Source organism: Gambusia affinis, linkage group LG02 (assembly GCF_019740435.1).
Source record: "Gambusia affinis linkage group LG02, SWU_Gaff_1.0, whole genome shotgun sequence".
In the NCBI taxonomy this organism is placed as follows: domain Eukaryota; kingdom Metazoa; phylum Chordata; class Actinopteri; order Cyprinodontiformes; family Poeciliidae; genus Gambusia; species Gambusia affinis.
Window position 1 is genome coordinate 25,012,007 of NC_057869.1, and position 25,584 is coordinate 25,037,590.

At 40.2% G+C, this 25,584-nt stretch overlaps 1 protein-coding gene across 1 annotated transcript in view; it reads left to right on the forward strand.

Annotated features, from left to right (window-relative positions):
• Positions 1–25,584, forward strand: part of LOC122825136 (zinc finger protein 609-like) — an 89,214-nt gene that overhangs the window by 55,541 nt on the left and 8,089 nt on the right. The window contains exons 3-5 of the mRNA XM_044106272.1: positions 4,617–4,842; positions 21,244–21,331; positions 23,226–25,533. Coding sequence (XP_043962207.1) covers positions 4,617–4,842; positions 21,244–21,331; positions 23,226–25,533 — 2,622 coding nt within the window. The remainder of the gene's footprint in view (positions 1–4,616; positions 4,843–21,243; positions 21,332–23,225; positions 25,534–25,584) is intronic.

Sequence of the window (25,584 nt, forward strand, 5' to 3'; positions counted from 1 at the left end):
TCTATTTGCATATTTTAATACATGTCTAATATTGCATAAAAAAAAACTTAAGTGAAAAATCTGCAGAATGTGGCAAAAAAAATTTTTATCCAATTAGAATAATACATTGACTAATCGATAACTAAAATAATCATCAGTTGCATTAAAATTTGCTGGAAGATAGACAATTGTCTGAAAAATGGGTCATTACCACCATAAACAAAATCTGTCTTTTCAGTTTTTTCAGCCATAAAAGAACAAGTACCGATGTCTCACTGTGTGGCTTTGTTGCGTAAACGTTAAAGCAGAGATTACTGTCCTCAGGTAAATAGCGCAGTTTGCTGTTTGGTCTGTTAAATCCAGGCAGAATTCCCCTTCAGTCAGAGCCCTGGTTACACACAGCACCAGGCCCAGTGTGTTAAACATTATTTTTTTTGCAGTGTGGCTTTCTCCGGGGGGGCTGGGGCGGGCTGGCACGGGGATTCAGTTTAGAAAAAGATTGCGTGACAGTCGGTCATTGTGGTTTTCAAAATCCGTCTGTCAAGTTATAGCAAGGAGGGGGAAGAAATCTTGGAATTTGGCATGGGCTGGGCGTTGGGTGAAGCCTTGTAATCTTACGAGATCTGTAGTTCAGTTGCTCGTGGTTTTCTCTAAACCTCGAGCAAAACGTCAGGCACTTTACTGTTTGTGTGTATGCGCCAACCCTGCGGCAAAAATCTTTTTATTCACTCACACATCAAGACAGCATGTAAACACCGCAGCCCAGTGACCCGTCTTCCGTTAACGTTGAGATTGTGTTTAGCTAATCAGACCTAATTGAATGGGTCTTTTGAATCCGGCAGGTTTCTCGGGGGAATTCTAACATTTAAAAGGAATAATTTTATCTTAGATTTGTATCACAAGCTGAGCGTATTAAAGCTCATCCAGACAGAGTTCTTAATTTTAACGATGTTGGGTAATAACAGTGAAATTGAGCTGCACACTGATGGAGATAATTAAGCAAAATAAAAAATGGATCCAATTGGAAAAACAATTAATTGGACACCTTTGTGTCTGAATGTATAATATGTTTTTATTTTTTATTTTTTACAATTTATATAATTTCTGACTTTAATTATCTGCCGTTATAAGTGGGATTAGACTCAAGTTAATTCTCCACCTTTCGAAAGCTGAACATGGAAAGCAAATTAGATTTAGAACCTGATTTTAAAAAATACGGAAGCTGAGAAGGGTCTTTTCAGACATGAATATTTTCTTAAGATCTTCTAATTCCTGAGATAATGAGTTTCCAATTACACTGCAAACCAGACCTGCAGCGTCGGAGCTCATATTAAATTCGTACTAATTGAAACTTTTTTTCCTCCCTATTTGCTCACTGTTTTAACATTTAGAGACCGCTGAACACAACACTGAAACTGTTTACTGGTGGTGTAGTTGTTGATCGATTTGACACGTTATTTGTATAAAACAGACTTGTGATTTGGGTCAATTTCGTCATTTAATAAAACTAATACACAGAAAAAGAACTTTGAAATCCCATATGACTGCATTTTGGAACTTCAGTGAAAACCTTTAATGGCGTTTTCTGGTGACAACGGGGCAGATATTTTTAATAGACGGTTTACTATGATTTATGTGGTTTATGAGTGGTGCTTAAATACGTCGTCAACACCAGAAAACTTTACCTCAAGAAAACAACATGAAAAATATTTAAAGTGGGAACTGTTGATCACAGCTTTCCATAAAGAGGTGAAGTATCCCTAAAGCAATTACATTCTTAACTATGTAATTAACCCATCTAACCCTCCAGGTCAATGTCACCTTCACCTGTGTAAGCCATGCTGTATTTGTTTATTTTTCATTAGAGTTAATTACTTTTATGATGTATTCACATAGATAGCCATAGAATGCTTGAATCTGAATTATAATTTGTTTAAAGTAAAATGTACCTACAACTTATCAAAAAAGGAAAGGCAGCTTGGAAAGTGAAAATATCTTGGCCAAATGCTACTGGACATGCTATACTGGACATGGTTTGGCTGTGTCCAAACCAGCAAATCCAAGAAGACCAATCATTTCCCTTGGCACCGATTGGCCGCACCACCAAGATGGTTAATGAAGAAGACTGGAAATGTTAACTTCTGTGTGTGGTAATGCGTATCAATGCATGTTAAGATATATTTGGTGTTTGTACTGTTTAAAAAAGACAGTTGAAATTGAATTTTAGCTATTTGTGGATGGTTTTAGTCAGTGACACACCATGCTTTTGTGTTTAAAAAAATTTTAAAAGTTATAAAGATTCAATATTTTTTTTGAAATAATACCGTCTCAGGCAAGTGCAGGGACAGCGCAATTGGTGCGCTGTCCTTCTCTCACAGTTTAATGCATCAGTTTTAAACCTATCTAATCCATCTGTCCTGTTGATGTTTCTGGTGCTCAAAAAAATAAACAAAAGATGGTTTGTCTGGTTGGAGATCAAGTGAAGTCTGGTTGCCCGTCTGGAGAAACACTGTACTTACAATTGTCGGTTGTTAGCACTATGAATGGTCATACCTTGGATCTGGGATGCAATGACCAAAGCTGCATTACAAAATAAAGAACTGACAAAATAACCAGTAGGACTCCATCAACAAACAATCAATGAGTCCATTTGAAAGCAGCTTACTCTGTTTTCATCTTTGATTTTCTGCTGTCATCTTTGGTTTTAGCCCTTTGTGGCTCCATAAAATCCAGAACCGTTGGATGGTGACAGCTCAATGTGAATTACCCATCCCGTCTCATCCACTCAGCCAAGCAACTTTGTCAGCTTCGAATCTTCCATGAACACATTAATTAGTTCTTCCTCTGGGCGCCAGTAAAAATGGGCCATCCACCCTGACATATCAGAAAGCCATGAAGCAAAAAGGCTTACAAGAGCTAATGTGAAATTTCATCACGGATTAATGTTTGGTTTTCAAAGTACCCTGGTCATCGTGGATTTAGATTTCTTATCCTGTGACTGATGCAACCCACACAGAATATCTCTGTGTATAATCTATAGCTATATCTTAAATTGGAGGGGCGAAGCTTTAATCTTTCTTCATCTTTCGACACTTGGTAGTAAAAGATTAGAATCCCACTGGATGAAGCAGAAACTGAGTATCATAATTATTTTTTTCCTTTCCAATCAGAGACGAGATTCATCACGGGAACAGTTTGGTTGGCATTTGATCAAACCTCTGAGAACTGCCGATGTCGAGTTTGAGCTTTTTCGTCTAGTAAACCTGAAGCAAAGCCCACTGAATGAAGACGATTAAAAACAGCAGCTCATCTGTTTGATTCTGTATCAAAGTAGTGGACTTTCTGTCTCATCTAAATGCAATAAACTTTGTATACAGGAGCGACGGTTTTGTAGTTTTTGGATCACTACTTATCCTGTAAACAATTATTTAAAGGCTATGCAGGCTGATAATCTACTGCGTCAGTTGTTGTTTTGTCATCTAAGCGTAATTGGATTCAGCGTTGGCAGCATATTCCAGAGCACTGAGTAGTTTATGCCCAATTAATAAATGCGCGTCGCTGGCTGCAGCCTGGCATTCGTCCTGCAGTTCACTGCTAATTATTTGGAGCGCTTTAATGTCGACTGCCTTGAATAAAGAGCACTAAGAGTGGTGCCGCAACGGGCCCTGAAATCATCATCAGTTTTCCTCAGCATGTCTCTGTGTTTTTTCTTTTTTTTTTTTTTTTCTTTTGGTCCACCTACATTTTCCTGCCTCCAGTTTTGGTCGCTCTCATTGTGTCCCCGCCTGGCTGTCCTTTTCGTTTTCCTCTCCCACACAGACCCGCTGTCGTTTCATTGCTGTCACGGCGTGTCAGAACAGGTGAAATCAATTACTGACCCTCAGCGGCCTACTCCCTTACCCCAACTAGATTTTTTAATTGAGAGAATTAATGAGCGATCAGTCTGCGAGATGATTTGGTGTCATGGATAGCTCTGCTGTGTGCGAGGGAGGAAAGCTGGAAGAGCTGGTTGTGGCAAGGGGGTTTGTTTGCTCGACCCTGCATTTCTACTTTTGTCCTTCCACAGAGGCAGTAAAGGCAGTTCACATTCCTCCTCTTCATTCCCTGACTGCTAATCACCTCTGAGGTTGAGGAGAAAGGTTGAGGAAAGACACAATAGTTCATTGCACCACTTTACAACTCCTTCGCCCTTCGCTCTATTGAGGATTTCTTTCAAGGGCCTCTACAACACCAGAATCTCTCAATATCCACTTCCCTTTCCATGTTGGCTGAATTTCAGAATTTCATATTTGAGCAAAATCTTTCACATGCGGATACAAAAACCTAACTTAGTACAAATGTCCCCAGGTTCTAGTTTTAAAAAAAACAAACAAGTTAGCCTCTCAATAATTCAACATGGCAGCAGTTATCCAAGATGGCCACCATGTTACATATTGTACAGTTTTGCACTAAAATCGCCCGTTAGATGACTTTCCGGTGGACATCTTTCTGCCATGGTTGCTCTAAAATTGGCAGCTGTTGTATTTTACTGTAATATGCTGAACTACATTAGCTCTGTGTGTGACTAGAAAGATGTGCTGAAGTGTTTCATGGGTTCCTTTTTTTTGTCTCTCAAACCTTTTTGTTCTTCTTCACAGATGGAATCTCCCGTCTCCACGCCAGCTCCTCCCCCTCTCCACCTGCTGGCCACGGTCGGCAACAGCGAAATCGCCTCGCCATGCGAGCAGATAATGGTGCGCACACGCTCAGTGGCGGTGAACACATCCGACGTGGCCCTGGCCACAGAACCCGAGTGCTTGGGGCCGTGCGAGCCCGGAACCAGTGTCAACCTTGAAGGCATCGTGTGGCAAGAAACCGAAGACGGTAAGAGAAGTGATTAAACATAATTCTCAGAAAATTCTCTTCTCGTGAAACACTTAGGTTCTGCATTGCTTTTGCGCAAGAGGAAATATTGTAAAACATATGGGATTGATGTGTCTTGTCTTGTACAGTTCCCGTCAGTTAGTTTTGCTTTTTTTTTTTGCTTAAGCAATGGTTGGAATTTCTTGTAGATTTTCTTTAATCCACACAGTCAAAGCTATTCAAGCCCAATCACTACTCAGAGTTATGTGGTGAAATGTTAAATATTGCACAACAAGTTGCACCTTGATAATGCTTGTCATCAACACTCTTCTGGAATAAACCCGGCTGGATTTTACAGTAGAGCTCAATTATTCATTGTTTGGTTTTCTGACGTTGACCTGCCTCTTGGGCAGTCTGTACATAGTCTGTACATTTTCAGCTGGGTTGAGATCAGAACTTTTGATAGAATTTTGCTGTATTCATTTCAAGTACAGTTTAGGAATCTGTTTGAAATCATTGTCCTGCTTTAGCACCCAGCTATACCCAGGGTTCAGCCATTTAGTTGTTCTGAGGTGAAGTTGGAAGAATCTAAAGGCAGTCTTGAACAGTTTTGCGCTATTGACCGTGTAGGTGCGAAAGGACCACCTTGACTTATCCAAATATGCATTGTGTCACTGTGGTTATAAGCCTCTCCTTTGGCTTGGGATTTGGCCTGTACATTAGGGCAGCTGCAAATTTCATTGAAGCTTGAAAGTTTGGATTTTTACAGCTGGGACGTCTATCTTGGCCAACAGCTTTTCAGTCCATGTTGATGTTGAACTGGCTTCACTGTGAACAATGACAACAGTGTTGTAGCAGGTTCCAGTTTATGGGAGCCTTGAATCGCTATAGTTCTTGGATTGTTCTGGAACCTTCTTAAGGATTTGAGAAATTCTGGTTCAAACTTATAACATAATTGGGTGTGCCAAGACGGCTGTGATTCCAAACACACATCAGATCTGCATTGGTTCACATGCACAGTTGAAATCAAGGATTAAATATATTCATGCTTGGCTCATGATCGGCTGATACTTGCATATGAAGCGGATCTTATCTACTTCTGCAAACATCTGAAAATCAACCTGTATCTGTGTTTCCATTCACCATATAATTATGCAAACTGGAATTATAAAAATACCTTTGCTTAACGGAAACGCAGCAATTTCAAATGCAGATGAGGTGGTTTTTCAGCTGTATCAACATTTACAGTAGTTTTTTATTTTGCGAATCTACAATGGAAACAATTTTTTTGCATCACACGAGTCACGTGATCAACAGCCGGACATTTCTACCTGCGGAATACTAAGAACATAACGTGCCATCATCCTACTGACAGGAAGGGGCAGGAGGATGATGGCACGTTATGTTTTTAGCTGACATCGTGTGAACAAACATATTCACGTGTGATTTTAATTGCCTTTTTTAGTTAATGGAAAAGCCGCAATTGCAAAATTGTGTTTTTTCAACAGTAGTAGAATATCGACAAAGTGTTACGTACGTTTGTAATGGAAACACAACGGTGTGCAGATGAGGACCGGACACCAGGTCTAGTCTGCATGGTGGATAGTGGAGTGACCACTGTTAACCGCACGGTTAACAGGGGGGGGGTCTCTGCCTCATCAACATTAACCGCACGGTTAACAGTGGTCACTCCACTATTGTCAACTTTTCAGATATTTAAGAAAAATCTGTATTGACCAAAACCTGAATTGGCAAGCTGGGGTTTTTAAAGATGAGTAATCTGCCTTAAAACTGCAGTCTGTGCTCCCTTAATTTATGCCATTGATGAATGTATGTAAACTTCTTTGAAGGTGTACATAGCGACTGCTGTGTGGCTAAGACATCAAAGAATTTTTCGGTTTTCTCATTGCTCTTCATACCTTCATGCCTCCTTAAATATAATTCAGTATACCCAAAATTGCCTGAGGAAATAGTGGTGGCACCAATTTGTGCTTTAACAGCACATACTGCATTATACTTCCAGGCGGCATAGTGGTTGGCAGCCAGTTCTTAGGTGGCCTTGATTTGTTTTTTTTCTTTTTTTCTTCTCTGCCTGGGAGTGTGCAGACGGGAGTTTGTTGCACAGAGATATCTCCTCAAAAACATCATGCCTCCACAACAAAAGCTGTGTTGTTTTTTTTCTGTTTTTTTTCCTTTTGCAAGCATGCCAGTTGGGAATAGAGTTAGCTCATCTCCTGCGGTGCAATCCGAGCGAAATCTTAGGCACTCTGTGTTTTTTTTTTTTTTCCCCCAGCCTTTGATTGAAACCACATTGAGCTTATTTAATTTTAAGATGTATCAGTATCATTATCAGGGTTCCTTTTGGATTTGAGAAACTTTGCTTCTATTCCCCCCCAACCCCCCTCTCTGTTGTGAATGTGAAATAATGCAAACAGTGAATCTTCAAAGCGGCTTGCGCTCAGCCGCTCTGTGGGCATGCTGAGTACAAATCGCCCACACATCCACAGTGCTGCCTGTTGGTTCACTTTGAGGAACCAAACAGAGGAGGAGAAGGGGGGGGGGGGGGGTCTCTGCCTCATCAACATTCTCAAAACAGCCCCTGCCATTGAGTGGCTTTTCCCCCCCCTCTATCCTTTTTTTGCGATTTTTGCTCCAGCTCTGAGCCGTGTTTGATTCCCTCTCTTCTGTTACAGAGCATCCAGCCGGTCACCCCTTGACTCTGTATCCAGGCAAACTGGGAGAGAGTGAGTGCATGGCGTGGGGGTGGGAGTGGGGAGGAAGACAAGGCCACTTCTGTTAGTGACACAAACATGGCTCTGAGCCAAAACCAGTACTATGCTGTTCTCCCTCATTCTCTGCCTCCCACAGAGTGATTGAGCCCCCTCCTTTTGCCCTGCCCCCCTCTACCCTCTTCACATTCCCCCTGTCCTTCGCCTGCACTCTCTCTCTCTCTCTCTCTCTCTTTCTCTCAAGCTGGTATTTTGGCTGAAAGAGGTGGTGGTTTGGTCTGGTGGAGCTGTGTTTTCCTCTGATTCTGTCCTGTCTGGCCCAGTGGGGAGGAGGACGGTGGGTGCTTTAGAGTGGTTTTTAAAGTGGTGAGGTGAAGAGAGATAGGGAGGGGGGGTTGGTTGGGAGGTGGTGATAGGGAGGTGGGGGTGGGCACTCTGCAGGTGTAGCACACAGGTTGTTATGGCTGTCAGAGCTTTGGAGACCACTCGGATAAGATTACAAGTGCACTCGCTTTGAAGATGCTGTTTTTTTCTCTCCTTCTTCTTCTTTTTATCTGAGGGGAAAAAGACTTGTCAAGCAGACGTAATTTATTTCTGTCAGGGTTTTTAGACTTACTTTGAAATTTGCTGTGAGAGTTGCTTGATAGGAAGAAGCTACATGTGATATGACTCTTTTTTTTTAAATTGTTTTTTTTTTATGTTCGTTTAAGGTAGCCGGCTCCCTCTCTCCCTCCCCACCCTAACAAGAGCTGCAGTTTGAAAGGGCAGAGCGACCGGCGTCGAAAAACACGGTTTCAAATATCAAAAGCACTCAATTTATTACTGGGGATTTATGGACATGGAGAAGAAATATGGTCCACGTTAGCTGACAGGAACAAATTGCATGTACATGCATGTTTTCATACTGCACTACTCATTTGGTAAACTGTAATTTATGCCATTGATTGTCAAGGGGTGGAAGTTAAGCATTTCTCTCACCAGCCACTGTTGCTAGTGGAATAAACAAATGTTTGTTTCTTTTTAATGTAACCAAGATCAATATTACACATTTACATTTTATTGAAAGCGTTTATTATTGACCGGTAGTAACATACCATACTTGTGTACTGACATAGTGTTGCTGGTGGTAGCATGCTGTGTTTAACCCCAGTGTAATTGTTTGGGTTGTGTTGGTAGTTTACTGGTTTTAATGAATTACGAAGAAAAAAAAACTCCTACAAAGTCAGAAGTCTCATGTGTAGTTCTATTAAATTATACTTTATTTTCTGAAGATTTTCTATGAAGTTATATTTCCATTAATTGCGATTCTGAACCCTGTTTGGACCTGCTGACTCTTCTGAAATATTACAGATTATCACTTCTAATGAAACTAACTAACCCTGACAGATCTTCACAGAACAAACATAAATAAATAAATACAAGATACAGTTTCCAATAGTAACACCATCTGCTACTTAGAGATTATTTGAATAAACTCATCAATTATACAAAATGTATGTATACATTTAACTGCAACAATCAGGTAGCAGTTTAGCAGCTTCACTCACTCAATTCAACATCATAATTAGAGTTGTGTTTTCGCTTTATAGATGTGATAAAAAAAAAAAAAAAGATATTTATTAAATATTTTCATTAAGTTCAAATATAGTTTACACGGTGGAATGTCATCATTAGAATAAAAACCTGGCCAAACAGCTACGATTTTACTCTATTTGTTATTTGAAGGCCAGTCTGTATATAAGGACATAAATGATTCAGCAAGCAGAAATAAAACGAGGTCAGTATTTTTCTTTTGTATACATTTTTCATGTCTTTACATTTTGGACGCTGTTGAAGTTTGTTTACATTTCATTTCAAGTGTGTTTAAACTGACTTTTGCTGTATTTGTAAGAGATGATAAAAAGAGAACACATAAGAACCTGTTAAGTGTTGAGTAGAGTTGAGATACCAATCGAAACGCACTTCTATTGGTTTTTCTTTGACCAAGGTCTTTGCTTTGGTTTGATTCTACTTCATGGTTTTCCATAAAAGAAGCAACAATTCAACCTTCAATAAAGTTATCCACACCCCCACTGTCAATGTTGCCTTTTAATGAGCTATCAGCTTTGTATATTAACTCAATTTCAACATGAAAAATCCAAATGGTTAGCTTAAAAACGGCTTCTTTGAATTCGCTGCTTGTTAGCTGCAGATAAATGAGCTTCTATTTATAAGAGAATCTGATGTCGTGTTTTAAAAGGAAACACCCGTTTGTCATTTTATCCTTAAAATCTGCATTCTTCAGATTTTTCAGTTTTGGTATAGTCTGTGAACTTATTCTCAATGACTTCCATTGTGCTGCTTTTTTCACACCACATTAAACAACACAAAGATATGTGCTGTATTCCCTCTGCATCATTTTTTCTATGGCACAAGCTCGTAAAAATCTGCTGACTGGCTTTGGAATGAAATCGACCTGGTTGCCATTTGCGTCACACCCCCGTGCAGCTGCTGTTACTTCAACAAATAAGAACCAACTCTGTCAAAAAGACTCAAAGGACCAGGAACAAAAACACAGCAGTCATTTTGATTAGAAGTGAATAATAAAAAAAAAGAAAAGCGTTCACCAGATTCTTTCATATGTGTAGATTTCAGGCATTTTAACCCCCTATCTAAATGGACGTGCGGATATAATTTAGCATGCCAACCAACAGCTGCTTTATCACCTCCGCCTTTTGGCCTAGTGGGAGTAAATGAACAACAAGCTCCCAGTAATTGTCTGTGCCTCTCCCGACTCACTCTGAATGCCAGAGAAGGAAGCAGACGAGGAGGAAGCAAGCAACACATCATAAAAAGCGATCAAAGAAACTGGATCTTTGGTTAGACCTGACAGCATTCTTGCTTGATGAGGATGAATGGATTTTTTTTTTTTCCCTTTTTCTTTTTTGTCTCGTGTAATTTGAGGCTTTGAGCACACATGCATCCAAATCTGGATAAGGACTTAATGGAAGCTAAAATGCATCATGGGTTGCTCTAAAATAAAACCCACATAAATTTTTTTTAGAAACGAAATTAAAGCCATGTAGGTCTTTTGTAGAAGAACAAAAAAATGTCTAACGTAGGTGAAAGTCTCTGTCATGCTGTCAGTCTGGAGGCAACTGAAGCATAGAGATCAGGAGGAGGTTAGCTGGGTGAGGAGGGGGGTTCAGAGCGATGGTATTTTAAGGCCCAGCACTGAAACAAATCCCCTCAGAGCAGACGAGGCAGTGGCAGCTCCCAGGGTCGTGTCGGCGGGGCGACGGGGGCGGCCCCTCCCAGGCTTAGCATGCTGATACCTCCAAATGCCATCTCTGAGATGCAGGAGAAGTTTATTGGTCTTGAAACGGAGCCCAGAATGCCTTGGCTCCTGCTCCAGGGCAGAGGGAACACAGAGGGGGCCCCTTTAGCCAAACACTGCAGCTCCATGCCAGTGGCAGTGTGGCGTTTAGACACACACAACACACACACACAGACATACACCGATCCTTCAGTTCACAGCAAGCTATTCCCCAAGCAGGTCCCACAGCTTCTTATGCTCCCTAATAGATGAATAATATAAGCTGTTTGTGATAAGTGTTTGTCTCATGGATTATTTATACAGCCGCCATCACTGCAGCATCTCCTGCTTTGGCTTTGTCAAGGCAGTTAATAACGGTTAGGCTTCTGCGTAGAAGAAATGTGAATGTATAACAGATGGAAGTGAAGTTTATCTCATGTAGCACTGTCTAGTTGCTGTGTTGGTTCAAGCTATCAAAACGATATGAAGAAAAATTATTTACATTACAGTGTTTATGTCTAAGGCTCTTATTCTGAAGTTGGAAAGGAAGTAGAAACCCAGTTGTTTTGTGGTCAGTTATTGAAAATTGCGTATCAGAGTGTATACAGAGGTTTTGTTGGCACTGAGGGCCACTAGCTGCTAACAATGCTAACTAAATTGTAGATCTGCTTTAGAGCTTCCTATTGGTGTTAAACTAAAGAACTGTTTCATTGACCAAAATCAGGGCTGCAGTTGTGCACTTCTATTTCAAAGCTTAAAAGATATTCTTCGACTACAGCTACCTTAACCCACATTTTTTTAAGTTATTTTTTTATCCTGATTGGGGAAAAAAATAGCATCTTCAATGTTTTTGGAATTTCAATAAGAATTCTGTTATCCATGCTATTACAACGGTAACAGCATCAAAACCCGAAGGTTTATGATCCGGAGCATGACTAAAGCAGTGTTAGGCTAAAGACTCCCCTAAAGCTAGCATAGATTAGGTAATCTCAAAGCTAGCATAGATTGGGTAATCTCAAAACTAGCATAGATTGGGTAATCTCAAAGCTAGCATAGATTGGGTAATCTCAAAGCTAACACAGATTGGGTATTCTAGCACAGAAAACCAGAGTTCATGTATAAAGTTGGCCTCTCTGTTAACAACTTACTTCCAGACAAATTCTTCAGAAAAAGATTAAGTCTGGACAGCATCTCAATAGGCCCCTAAATATTAAAATCTCATCTTGTCCAGATGTTGTGTGTAGTTTTGTTTCATTGACCAGATATATCATCTCGCCTGTAATAATGGAGCAATTTGTTTAATTTCTCCCTTTTTTACTTTCTGAATATGAGGTAAACCAGTTCTGTATGATAAACGGATGTCTGTGTCTTGCTTACGTGCCATCTGTCTTTTACTGACGACTCATTACATCGTTTTTCAGACGAGCCAGGGCCACTCTCTGGGTCGTGACTTGAGGAACTGTACTTGAAAATAGAGGAAGCGTCGTCTGGACGCCTGTATCTGACAATCAGACCAATGAGCAGCAACCAAATGGATTGCAAAGTCAATCACAAAAGACCTATTTTGTTAACAGTCGGGCACAGAGACTAACGATTAAAGCAAAAGTGGTAAAACTGTTTATTTCCTCAGTCCGCTCACAGATGATTTTCATTTGCCTATTCTTTGGCCGCTCTCTCAGCCAACTTTTACCCTTACCGGTGCTTACTGTGCAAGAGTGGAAGTGGACAATTTCCAAGCAAAAATGTTGCTTTCCTGAATACATGTGGTTAAAATGACACAATAGGAAACTTCAGATAGTCATAGATTATTGTTCTTGAGGGAGAGAGCCTGATTTGTTAGTCACACATTTAGTCCCAGGGTGAAGTTGGCAAGATGGTTCCCAAATTAACCCAAATCTCGTGAAAAAAGAGACATTTGTTCCCATTCTTACTGGCCGACAACAGCCTTTTTCCAAACACTTAAACAGTCTCAAAGTATAAATCATACGCCTGGCGGAGTTGGAGGGCTTTGCCAGTGGTTGTCACAAGATATCATGTTTTCCTTATACACGTCAAGGAGAGCTTGAGTAATGTGCCTTTGGCAGATCCGTCTCTTAATCTCAGCACCATCTCCAGAGGGGTTGTTTTAACAAGAGATTGTAGATTCACCCGTATGACATTTGAGGATACTGCTCCCTGCTGCAGTGCTGATTACATAGAGGACTATTTGCATGTAAAAATGTGGAAAAAAATGTCAAAGATTTTTTTATTTTAGTCATTTCCGGCATGGTAGGCTGCTGTTTTTCTTTATGTGGAAGTAGAGACTGCTGCATGCAGCTGATAATGTTGGACGATGTGGAAAGCATACTAATACTGCGCTCCGTTCCTCTCAGTGGTATAAGAGAATTGACCTTCTCACAGGCTGTTATTCCTGTCAGGGAGAGTTACCTCAGACTTTCTCCCTTTATAAACCAGAAGGCAGCCTGAACTTTTCAACTGCAGCTTTATAATCCAAATAAAATCATCAACCAGACCCATCTCACATCCAGCAGTCATCTATACCATCATTCACCTCCAGCACTATAGTCTATATGCGTACTTTATGTTTCTGCAAGGAAAGATGTTAGGATTCATCTGTTTTATTAACATTCCTTACAATTTGCAATTTGTGGATCCTTATGATTAGAAATTGATTAGTTAATGTTGTAGAAGAAATGTGCATCAAGATTTTCAATCTTTAACAAATGGAACAAATTATGAATCTGTCCAAAAATGTGGACAGTTTAAGCACTTTGGAGGAATATAAAGTGTGAACCTTTTTTTTTTTTTCCCTTGTGGTTTAAATGTTTTCATGTAAATACTAGAAATGTAACGTCATGGTATTTACGTCATAAGTAGTTTTCTTAAATTCTGTTGAAAATATGCAGAAGGTGTTGGAAGCTGAAATTTCAGTAAAGCCTTTTTGCTGTTTTCTTATCGACATTTATGTTGTAATTGGTGTAAGAGGCAGTACCAGCAACAGCAATTTTCCATCTTACAATTAACAATTTGACTCTCTGCACAGACGATTTCTTATGTACTATATTTATTTTCATATATAAGGTTTTATCCCAAGAAGCAACCAAGTCTATTTGCATAGCACATTTCAGCAACAAGTCGGTTCAAAGTGCTTTATGTCATAAAAACACAAAAATACAAAGTCATAAAAATACTATACAGTTAACAATTGAGAAAACCAGTGACAAATATTTTATTTTAGTGAGTGCCATCATCAAAATGACATATTTCATCTTAGTGAGATTACCTGTTCTGGGCCTTGCTTCATACAGAGGCTCTGCTTTGTCAGAGGAATGGACTCTGTTAAAGTTTTAAACAATTAGATCTGACATTACAACGTTTTGGTGTAACATATGTTTTGTGCCAGCTCAATACAGTTCTTTAGAAATTGCATGTGCTGCCAACAGGCTGCTATGCCCTGAAGATAACATTTTATCTTTGCTGTAACAAAGATAAAATGTTCTGACATTTTATACCATTAAAACCAGAAACACTTTGAACCCTCAGAAATGCCATCTTAAAATAGTGAGACAAATATTCATCTGAAACCAGCAGGTGAATTTTAATGGGGGCACTATAATGTAAAATCGACTTTTTTGAGTTTTACATCACGTTATAATGTTTGCTCCCTGTTCAAAAACATACTTGGAGTGATGCCTTGATTCTTTCATGTTTGAGAAATCCTTTAATCTCCATGGCAACCATTCAACTGAAAAACGCCGGGGTGGACCTAGCGCCACCTTCAAGAGATGTTTTGATGACTTCCTGCAGGCTGAGTTTTGGAAAGAGCAGGAGTTTAAGTAACACAAATCCAATTTTTATAACAACTAAAGTTAGCATAGTTACTTAATTTTTGCTGAAAACTTGCACTGTATTCTTGGCCCCTTTAAGATTTTTTTCTTACCATCTTTGTCTCCTTTTTTTTATGAGAATCAGCAATCTAGACTGCAAGACTTTCATGTAGCCCTTTAGTGTGTCAGGGAGGATCAGAATATAGGACCACACAAGCTCCTAACCCAGGAGTGTTCAAACTGGAGCACTGAAGCCCCTTGGGGGGGTTTACAGACTACAGCCAGGACTACATTCCAATGTATTACCTCCACAGTGCTGAAAGTGACTCATACGGCTCGTCCTAAATCGCTGTCTGCCCAGCATTTAAGCTAAAGGTCATCTCGAGGACTTAATAGTTTGACACTCACATAACCGGACAAGCTCTACTTCCCTTTATGCACCGTGAGAGCAGAATAACACAGTAAAATGAAAACATGCTCGACACTTGGGTGCTCAAACGCTTCATTTGTCAAGGTTACGGCTATTGCTTGTGGCAGCACCCAGTTATCTTTTATCTCCGCTGATGAATACTGACACCATTTTTCTCATTGTTCCCATTTTTTATATTTTTTTTATTTGCATACAGCCTTTAACAGCAGACCTTTCACACAGAGCACTAGGAGTGGAGAGAAATTGATCTCTTTTAGCAGAGGGTCTGTCAATAATCACATCAGATTCTGAGTGTGTTTTGAAAGGTGATAATTGCAAGTGCTGGTAATTGTTCACACAAGCAAACACTTTTGTTTGTTTTGCTGGGGGTTTTTTCTAAGCCATGCCTTGTACTATTCAGACATTTTTTTACACATCAAAAGTCTAATAGAAACCTTAAATATTATGCTGCTAATTGAGTGTTTCACCCAATTATCGCAGAGAAACGATCCTCCGTTTTCAGAGATAACTAAGGCATTTTGACAAGGTCGGTCAGTGAAAATGTCATTAACCTCTGCAGATTCCTGTTGGGCTTGAGGAGGTCAGAGGTCAGCTAGTGAACTCCCAGACCGTGCCGACTTCAGCAGCAGCAGAGGACCTGATATTTTTGCTCCTGCTGGAACTTAATGAAATGTGTTAAGTGGGAAGGAGGGGGAGGCTTAGAGCAGAACATGGCATCCTCGCTACTCCTGACTTCATTTCTCGCCTTTCATTGTCCTCTCGTCCAAGCAATCTTGCACGTTTTGCGTTCAGAGCCCAAATAGAGGCGCCGTTTGTTGTTCAACAGCACTGAAAGGAAACGAGTGTTAAAATTACAGGCCAATTCCTCTCATTAATGCGGGCTTCATTCAGTTGTCCTGGGTGACCCTATTAAGCCCGACACAATAAGGGGGGATGTGAAGGGAAGGGCAGAGAGCGGGGAACTGGGTTCGCTTTATATCGCTCTGACCCTTTTCTCTCACCCCGCTGAAACCCTTCCCTACAAAACAAATCCCAAGTGAAATGCAGCTCCGCTCAGCAAGTTTTATTTTTTGATCTTTGAACTCCAGCAGTTTTTTCTTTCTTCTCCCCTACTAAAATAAATCCAGAAACAAATCCAGTCAGTCAACAGCGGGATCAAGGCTCAAACATACACACGTATATTAAAGGAAATGATGTGTGCAAAGTCATCTCGAATTCTGTTCAGTTTATTGAAAACCTGTTAACATTTGGTTTTTAGTTGGGGGTTTTTTGGAGAAAGGCTCCTTTGTATGCTCCAATTGATAGTTTAGAAAATGATGCGTTTTATTTTTCACCCAAAATCCATATTTTGGGAAATTATTTGCATTTGTTTTTATTTTTGTGTCTGAATTAATACACTCGTCGAAGATCAGGTGTTTATTTTATTTGTGCATGTCTAAAGCAATCACTGCGCTTAAGCTAGTGAGGAATTGAGTCAAAGATAGAAAATAAAGTTCTGTAGCGCCATTTCACACTTTTTTTTGGAAATAAATGAGACATAAATACCAAACATATTTCATTCTATCACTCTTTGCTGACTTCCTTCTCTAATAGAAGCCCATCAGTTCTGTTTTGGTGTTCAGGGTGGATGTTGCTGTTTCACGGAGGAAAAGCTGTTAACTGTGGTTTGACTCTATTTTTGTTTTGTCTTGAAACTGAAAACACAAAAATTCAAATTAGTTTTAGTTGATACACTGACCCTAAATTGAGTTGTGTAGAAAATTGTCATTATCGAGGGGGGAGAGGGAACTAGAGAAAAAAAAAGCAGGTTTTGTATCAATAATAATAATAATATCAATAATTTTATTGATGTCTGACCCGGCATTTCTGATTTTGACATTTAACCATTTTTATTCTTTATGCTGTAAAGCGTATGCATTCATCTGCATTTGATTTCTACTTCACTTGAAAAAGTGCATCAAAGTACTTTCTGCTGGTTAATGCAGTTGTTGACCAAAACCGATGGGAGTTCTTAGTTTGGTGCAGGGAATCAAATAATCCCTTACAATTCCAATACTGTGGAGTATTGTGATGAAAATGATTACTGTAATTGATTCAGAATTAAAATGATAAAGGGGAGTAAACATCAATGCAGTTAGTCACAAACCTCCTTGGCTTATAGAGACCAGGGTTGTCACAATGCTAAAATGGAAACGTATAACCAACATAATGAAAAAGACAATCTTTGCCTGAAAAAGATTGAGAACATTTCCCTTAAATGAACACCAATTGTTTATGTTGAATTGTGCAGCGCACATACCATGTTCCTTAATGTTACTGACTCATAGCTGTTGCTGCTTGTTGACCTTTTTTCAGGCACTGAATAAAGCCGTGTACAGCTGATGGTTTTATGTAGCTGTTAGCAAGTAGCTAATAATTAAATAGATAACAGTACCCTATGCATTACATCATGTTATTGCTCATCTGTTTAGTTAGCAACCTTTGCTAACCAAATATTGATAAGTTAATCCATGAAAAATAGTCAACAGATTAAGCCCTAGACTGTAGGTCGAGCTCTTCGTGTGTTGTTGGAAGTATTTTTTTTAGCTGCGTTCTTTGCTACAAATGATCAAGCACACACTGAAGTTGTTCTATGATGTTGCATTGTAGGCAATTAAAAGCTTATTTTCTTATTTATAAAAGTAATTGAATTATGTATTTGTGTCTTTTAATGCATTTCCAATATTTTATTAAAAAGGCTGAAGTGGTTAAATGAAAACATCTGGAGAATGGGCCGATGTTTTATTGATTAATCATCAGAATAATCAATAGAGTAATTGATTACTACAATAATTAGTTAGTTGCAGGCCTAATTTAGTGTAACTGCAGAACTGAAGACTTCAGTATGGTATAATGTCATTATCTCTTATTTATTGTGAGTAATTTGCATAAACCAATACCAATTTTGCTCACTTCTTCAAATGCAGTAACTTGCAGTAACTGGAGGTCATGTGACTGAAGATGGGATTGAGTTGTCCCAACGTCGTCTTGAGGCAGCAGCAGTATTATTATCATTCAGAGAAAGCCAGAGGCTGAGATTTGAGGTTACTCAGAAGCCAAGGATTACAGAGTTCCTTCCAGGCTTTCGGCATGGGAAGCTGTCCAGAAGGAAGCCTGTCAGGGGAGGAAAAAAATAAACAAACCGAGCACCTGGCACCATAGCAAGGTGCCAGATAAGATGTTTGCATTGTGTATTTTTATAGCGGCATCACTCTGATTGCAGCTGCCTTTTTCACGAGCTCGTAAATATCCTGCAATTCCACCTCAGTGCAGTTTTCTAATAAACGTCGTGCAATACTGTGGATGTTTTCGCACATTTTATTTATTTATTTATTTTTTGCTCCTGACAGGACGAAAACATTCTGGCCAATTAGTTGGCCAGAATAACTAGAGTTGAAAGTGCTCGATAAGATTGATCGTTCCACCTTCTCATCAGCTGTGTCAAGAGAAATACAGGGAAATTCCTCTGGAAAGCCCAAAGGCAAGCACATGCGATGTCAGATTACGGAGTAGATTTATATTCAGGCAGGGCAGGGATCCTTAAAACGCTGCCAAACACAACACACCAGTTCACAGGAAGGAAGGGGAAAAAATCCAGCAAAAATCCTTGAAAACGGAGACACAGCTCACATCTGAGTCATGATGGAAAATCTTCATGGTGACTTTAAGATGGTTTTGTGAGACGGTCGTTATTGAAGCTAAATAAACCTGAGGCAAAATCTGTGCCAAGGCAACAACTTTATGCCCTGAGACATAAACGTATCCGCAGGATTGCAACACAATCTTTAAGATGTGATTCAAACCTGTGACTCAAAGCGGTGACACCCAATTTTTTAACTTTTGTAAACAAAATGGTTCATGACAGAAACTACCTTGGGTTTAAAATAATCTATTTAGTATGAAATAATTAAGTATACATTAGACAAAAGGGTATACACTCTGGAGTAAGGATAATGTTAGCCAGTTCATATGGCAAAAAATCCCTGTGAAATATAACAGTGAATTAGAAGAATTGTGTTAATTGTGTTAAATGGATTATTCCCAAACATCCAAACTGAAAATCTAGAAGCTAACTTTTAAAATGGATTGAAACCTATTGCAGCATACAATGTGTTTTTTAAGGGTTTTTTTTCTTTTTCTTTTTTCTGTCTCCTTATGTGCAGATTGTCATGGTTGGATTTATTTTTTGTGCGATGATATGACATGGTCATGATTTGAGTGTTTTGTGTTGTATTTATTTTTTCTTTGTTCTAACAATTGATTTTCTCTGCTTTGAGTGAATTTGGCAGAAAGTTTTGTCATTAAAAAAAATTGTACGACTTAAACTGCACTTCAAACTAAAACTGATAGTTTGAAGTACTATCGATAGTTTAATTAAACTACATTGACATTTGTAGCTCCGTGAAATACATTACGAATTGCAAAACACAAATTCTGTAACTAATCTTTGCAAAATGCGTCTTTTTTTTTCAGTTCTTTTTTTTTTTTCCCGAGGATTAAAAACAAATTAGTGTGCGAATTAATTTGACTAAACTCCAGGCAAAGATAAATTTACGGGGGGGAAGCCCACCGAAACGTTTGAATCTCATTCATGCTTCTCCATTATGCCGCCTGCATAAATGGCCGCATAAAATCTGAAGGGCTAATTTAAAATCATTAAGACTCTACGATTTCGCCATATCGTTCCTAACACCCCCCATCCACTCTCTCTCTCTCTCCAGGCAGAGCGAAGGAAGGGCTATATCCTGCACATCAAGAAAGGCTAGTCATTCATGTGTGCCGCCTTGATTTACATCCCTGCCTCGACCAGCTGCCAGAGCCATTTTGTGTTTGAGTGTTTCAAGAGCTTAGGGGGCGGACTCTCGAAGGCGTTTCAGAAAATGGGTCTGGGTTCTTTTAATGTGACAGAAATCCGAACTCGAGGACCCCGCCGCGCTTTTGCCGTCGCTTGCAGCCTTGACCAGGTGCTCGTGTTTTCGCGGCCGCAGATTTGAGGGCGGGAGACATGCAGCCAAGTGTCAGCAGGTTGCTGTAAACATATATAAATCCCTTATGCTCTTCTTGCTTTATGCCAGAGGCAGCAGGAGAAAAATGAGGTCTGAACTGTGAATGTTTTTTTTTGTGTGTGGGAGGGAGTGAGAGGGTGTGGGGGGGTGAAGATTGTAAGCTAGGGATGGTTATACCATTGAAAAGAGGAAATGACAGAGAGGGTGAAGGAGGGAGGGAAAGTGGGGTGAGCAAGAGAGGTTTTCCTAAGCTAATAAAATGCTCTGGAGGATAGAAGCTGCCAGCCAGCATTCCTGTGTCATTAGATAAGTTAGCTCACTGCATCGTCCGGTTTCTCTGCAGTGCTGAAGTGGCAAGCTGAGGTCACCACCAGGGAGCGAGAGGGAGGGTGTGGGGCAATAAATCCTGAATGTTTTCACGCAGTCGCTGCTCTTAATCCTCGGAGGTCGTTTGGTTAGAAATCTGAAAAGCCTCAACTGGCGCATTTATTTCGAGTAACTTTCACAGCAGCATCTTGTGCACACATATAAATACCAAGTGTATTTGGTCAGTTTTCTTTTTGTTTCAGCTTCGTCCTAATGATGCTTCTTTGTAATCAGAAGCAGGAAAACCTGTTTTCCCCTTAAATTGTCATATTTGTTAAAAAAACAAAAAAAAACAAAGAAAAACTATTATGACTATATTCTCAAATTAGACAAAAATTATTGCAGTAAGGCTTTGATATTGTGTTATGCAACTCAATGAAGTGATTATGAATGAAATAAAAGCCACTTTTTGAAAATATTTTCTGTCATTTGTAATTTCATTTTTAGTAAAGAAAGCGAGAGGAAAAAAAATTACAAAAATCTTATCTAGTATGAAGATATTATTTTCAAGACATATCACCCAGCCCTGGTTCGTTGCTTGTATAACCGAAATCACTTAGAGAAGATTTGTTCTTGTGCATTTTGCTCACAGGCTGAAGGCAGTAAAATAGTTTTTGCACACTAATATTTATGTTTGTGTAAAGCTTTCTTCTTTAATACAAAGTAGTCGTTGTGCTTTAATGTATGTCAACATGTGATTTAAAAAAAAATAAATTTTCCTGTCTTACAGGTATGCTGGTGGTCAATGTCACCTGGAGAAACAAGACCTATGTGGGCACCTTGTTAGACTGCACACGGCATGACTGGGCTCCCCCCAGGTGAGACGCATATCCCCGTTTAGTTCCCTTCAAGTGTGGAAAAGCTGCTTTAGCATGCAATTAAAGTTGCTGTCGTGCATTGGGGATTGTAAATGTCAAGGTGGAAGAGGGTTCACAATCGCCACAAATCTCTGATGCATACTCCATCCAAACCTGCGCTACAAAGCCTCTTAACCTTTTCATATCGCGTGTGATATGAATCTGCTGTTGCAGCAACAGCTTAATGCAATGAGTTGCCAGTGCGCCGCCGGACCACCGAGTGCATGTTAGTCTTTATGTTGAGCCTGGAGAAACAGGATTCATTGGCAAGCAGCTGATGTCTCAGGAGGCAGCAGTGGAAATAGAAAGCTACTCTAACAAGCCAGATTGCAGAATCCAATTATTGGACTAAGAGCTTTTTTTTTCTCCCCAACACTGGGTAGCATTCTCTATCACAAAGGCTGCCATTTCTAACATCAACCTCATGGCAGTAGCATGAGGGTATTTATTTGGTCTTGTGTTTACAAATCCCCCCAACATTATGGATGCAAAATAAGCAGGATTTGTAAACTGGCGGTGTTACGTTACCAAACACTTGCTTTAGAAACAAAACAAAAAAGCTGTATCTAAATGTAAATACAAGTCTGGAATTCAAATGGGTATCTTAAATGCACCAGAAAAAAAATCCAGATTAAATCAGTTCTAATGGAAAACAAGTAGATGCGTTATCCCACTAATGTATCACTGTGGCGCTCAGCTTATAAGGTCTGCTTGGGTGCATTTGCACCAAGATTGTCTTACAGTTTGCAGCATGACTGCATTAAGGACCTACTATAAATTATTCAGAAATCTTTCAACATGCTGGATATAAACTGGGGCTTGTAATTGGTCTAAATTCCTGCACAACTGTCAGACTGCGGATGTATTCACATCCCCTGCTGGGGTTGAAATTGTTTAGAGAGACTTGTAGAGGAAGCTGTGAGTCATAGCAGCCCTGGGTTTGACTTTGTCACAGACTGCTAACCTTCACTGCTGTGCAGAAAGATAATTGGGTTACTGTTATGGGGAGATAATCCCACACTGCTATTTTAAGTGTCTGAATGGCTTCATGTTTTGATGAGAAAGGAGCTAGAGGGTTCACAACTATTCATTCATATAGTATTAATTTGCTGTTTATTGTTAACAGGCTTATTTGTATAAGAGATGTTGGATATTATGTTCAGGTTTTGCATCTCTCTTGACCACTGCAGTTATGTAAAATAAAAATTAGTTTAGCATATTAGTTGTTTTTCTTATTTTTTATTGTAAAAGTATGTAAATTCTGTGGCTTTATTAAACAAAGGGGGGTGACTAATCTTTTATATTCTGGAATTTCACCCACCTTTTAAATATTTAGAGAACTATGGTTACGGAAAAACTCCAGAAATGTAGATTTCCACATTTTGGTTCCACAGTTTTCTTAGAAGAAAAGCATATTTAAATATGTAAACCTACTAAATCCAGGTCAAAATACATAAAACCTGCCTTTATTGAGAATTTGACACAAGCTTTAGTTGTATCATGATTATCCTCAGAATTTCCAGCCGAAATATTGTCCAATATTGATTGCAAAAGGAAAAGTTGTATCTTAATAAATAAATAGGTTCAGCTTCTAAAAGTATTGGCCGATCACCCAAAATTAAGGAAATCAGGGCAAATTCGATTTATTGGTGCACCCCTAATTGTTGGAATTTTTTTTTATTGATAATAAAATTTTGCACATATTTAAATCCAGGCAAGTTCATTTGTAATGCACGTTTCAGCAACAGTGCAATTAAAAGTGCTTTCCGTGATGGAAACAACAAACAAAATAACTGTGTAGTTTTATGTCTTTCCTATAACTAACTCAAACGTATTTTCTTACTTACAACTGCAGATTTTGTGAATCACCCACAAGTGATCTGGAAATGAGGAATGGTCGCGGTCGAGGTAAGCGAATGAGACCGAACAGCAACACACCTATCAATGAGAACAGCAACTCATCAGACAACAAGGGTGCCACAAACAACAAGACGCGTGCCGCCTCAAACACCAAGGGCCGGAGGGGCAGCCAGACACCATCAGAGCGCCGCACCCCTCCAAACAGCAACACAGAGGATATCAAAGCCAGCCCTTCTTCAGCTGGAAAACGCAAGACCAAACCTGCCTCTGACATGGAACCCAACTCCAGCTCAGAGGACACCAAAGGCAACAAACGAATGCGGACAAACTCCAACAATGGAGGTGTGGGAGCCACAGGTCTCCCTATCCCTTCTATTAAGACGGAATCACTTCCACCGCCACTCGATCGCAGCTGTCCGTCTCCGGTTCTTATAGACTGTCCCCATCCCAACTGCAACAAAAAATACAAGCACATCAATGGACTGAAGTACCATCAATCCCGTGCTCACAATGATGATGACATAAAGTTGGACTTGGATGGAGACAGTGAATATGGCGAGGACTCAACTCTCCACCCTGAACCGGGAAACTGTAATGGGGCATCTATCTCCCAGAAAGGATCTTTGTCCCCAGCACGTTCAGTTACTCCGAAAGGCAGAAACTTTGATGCACAAAGTCCGTCTCCTTCTCCTGGAAAATTTGGTTCAAAGCAGAGTAAAAAGAAAATAGTTGAGGCAGATCCAGACACAGGAGGTGCACCGATGGATGGCTGTGAAGATGGGCCATGCCTTACTGATGAGGCTAGTAATGATGGCATAGATGATAAGAGAGGATCAGATAAGTCTAAGAAGGCTAACACTGGTACAAAAACTGATAAAATTGCCCAGAAAAACTTGAAGTCGCCACGTCCTATTGGCCCTGGACCACCGGGATCCCAACAAATGTATCCATTTCCACCTGGAAACCCAAATTCCTCCCCAGGACTAGCCCCAATGATACAGGGAATCCCCAAGAGCCCTCAAATGAGAGGGACACAACCTAAACCCCCTGCTATTGGAGATCCAGCTTCAACTAGTTCCAAAGACAAAAAGAAGAAAGACAAAAAGAAAAAGGATGGTCTAAAGGACGCTGATAGTCCCAAGCCTCTGGGAAAGGGTGGAAAATTAGAGGAAGCAAAGCTTCCATATTCTGAGCCTTGTGATCAAGGGAACAAGGGAGAAGGTCTCCTCAATGGTTCCTCAGACCCCCATCAGAGTCGCTTGGCCAGCATCAAGGCAGAGGCTGACAAAATTTACAGCTTTTCCGACAATGCGCCAAGTCCATCTATTGGTGTTGCTAGTCGGATAGATGGCACTGGTATGCCACAACCTCTCACACCACACCATGTGGTAAACCAGAATGGTGCTGACAACTCTTCAGTCAAAACCAATAGCCCAGCCTATTCAGACATTTCAGATGCTGGGGAGGATGGTGAAGGGAAACCAGAGGGTGTCAAAGTCAGGACAGATGACCAAACCATCAGGGAAAGCGTCAAAAAAGCACTCTTTCCAAATCAGACACCCAATAAAGATTCCCCCTACTATACCAGTTACGAGGCTTACTACTCTCCTAACTATGTAAACCCCAGTCCCGGTGGCCCCAATCCAGTTGCACCAGTGGCTGAAGGTCAGGCTAAGATCAAAAGAGATGATGAACATGATCAAGTTGAGGAGAAAGTAAAGGTTGAAGTTCATGAAGAACGAAAATCTGACCCCAGTGTTGCTGGCCAACAGCAACAACAGCCATCGGTCATCCAGCAGCGGTCAAACATGTACATGCAGCCCCTGTACTACAATCAGTATGCATATGTCCCCCCTTATGCATACAGCCCTGATCAAGCCTACCACAACCACTTGATGAACACCAACCCTGCCTACCGGCAACAGTATGAGGAGCGGCAGAGGCAGATGGCCGAGCAGCATCGAGCTGCTGAGAAGAAGTCGGATGTTGTCATGAAGGAGCGAGAAGCCTCCATGAAGGAGGAGTGGAAACAAAAGAGCCCAATGCCACCAAGCCTCTCCAAAGCCCAGAGTCAGTCAGATCTCGGAAAGATACCACAGCCGCCAAGCAAATCCAGAGACTCACCTTCTGAGCTGTCCTCCAAGTCTATTGGAAGCATAAAGGGGGAGGATCCAAAGTCCCAGCAAGCTGAGGGGCTAAAGATGAAACTGTCTGAAGGGGGTCACCATGGAAAGGAAGACTCTTTGCAAGCTCTCGAGTCCAGAGGCCAGGCAGGGATGGAACAACCCATGTGGTACAGACAGGTAGTACCATTGAATAACTCATAGCAAAAATATTTTAGTATTTAGGTTCAC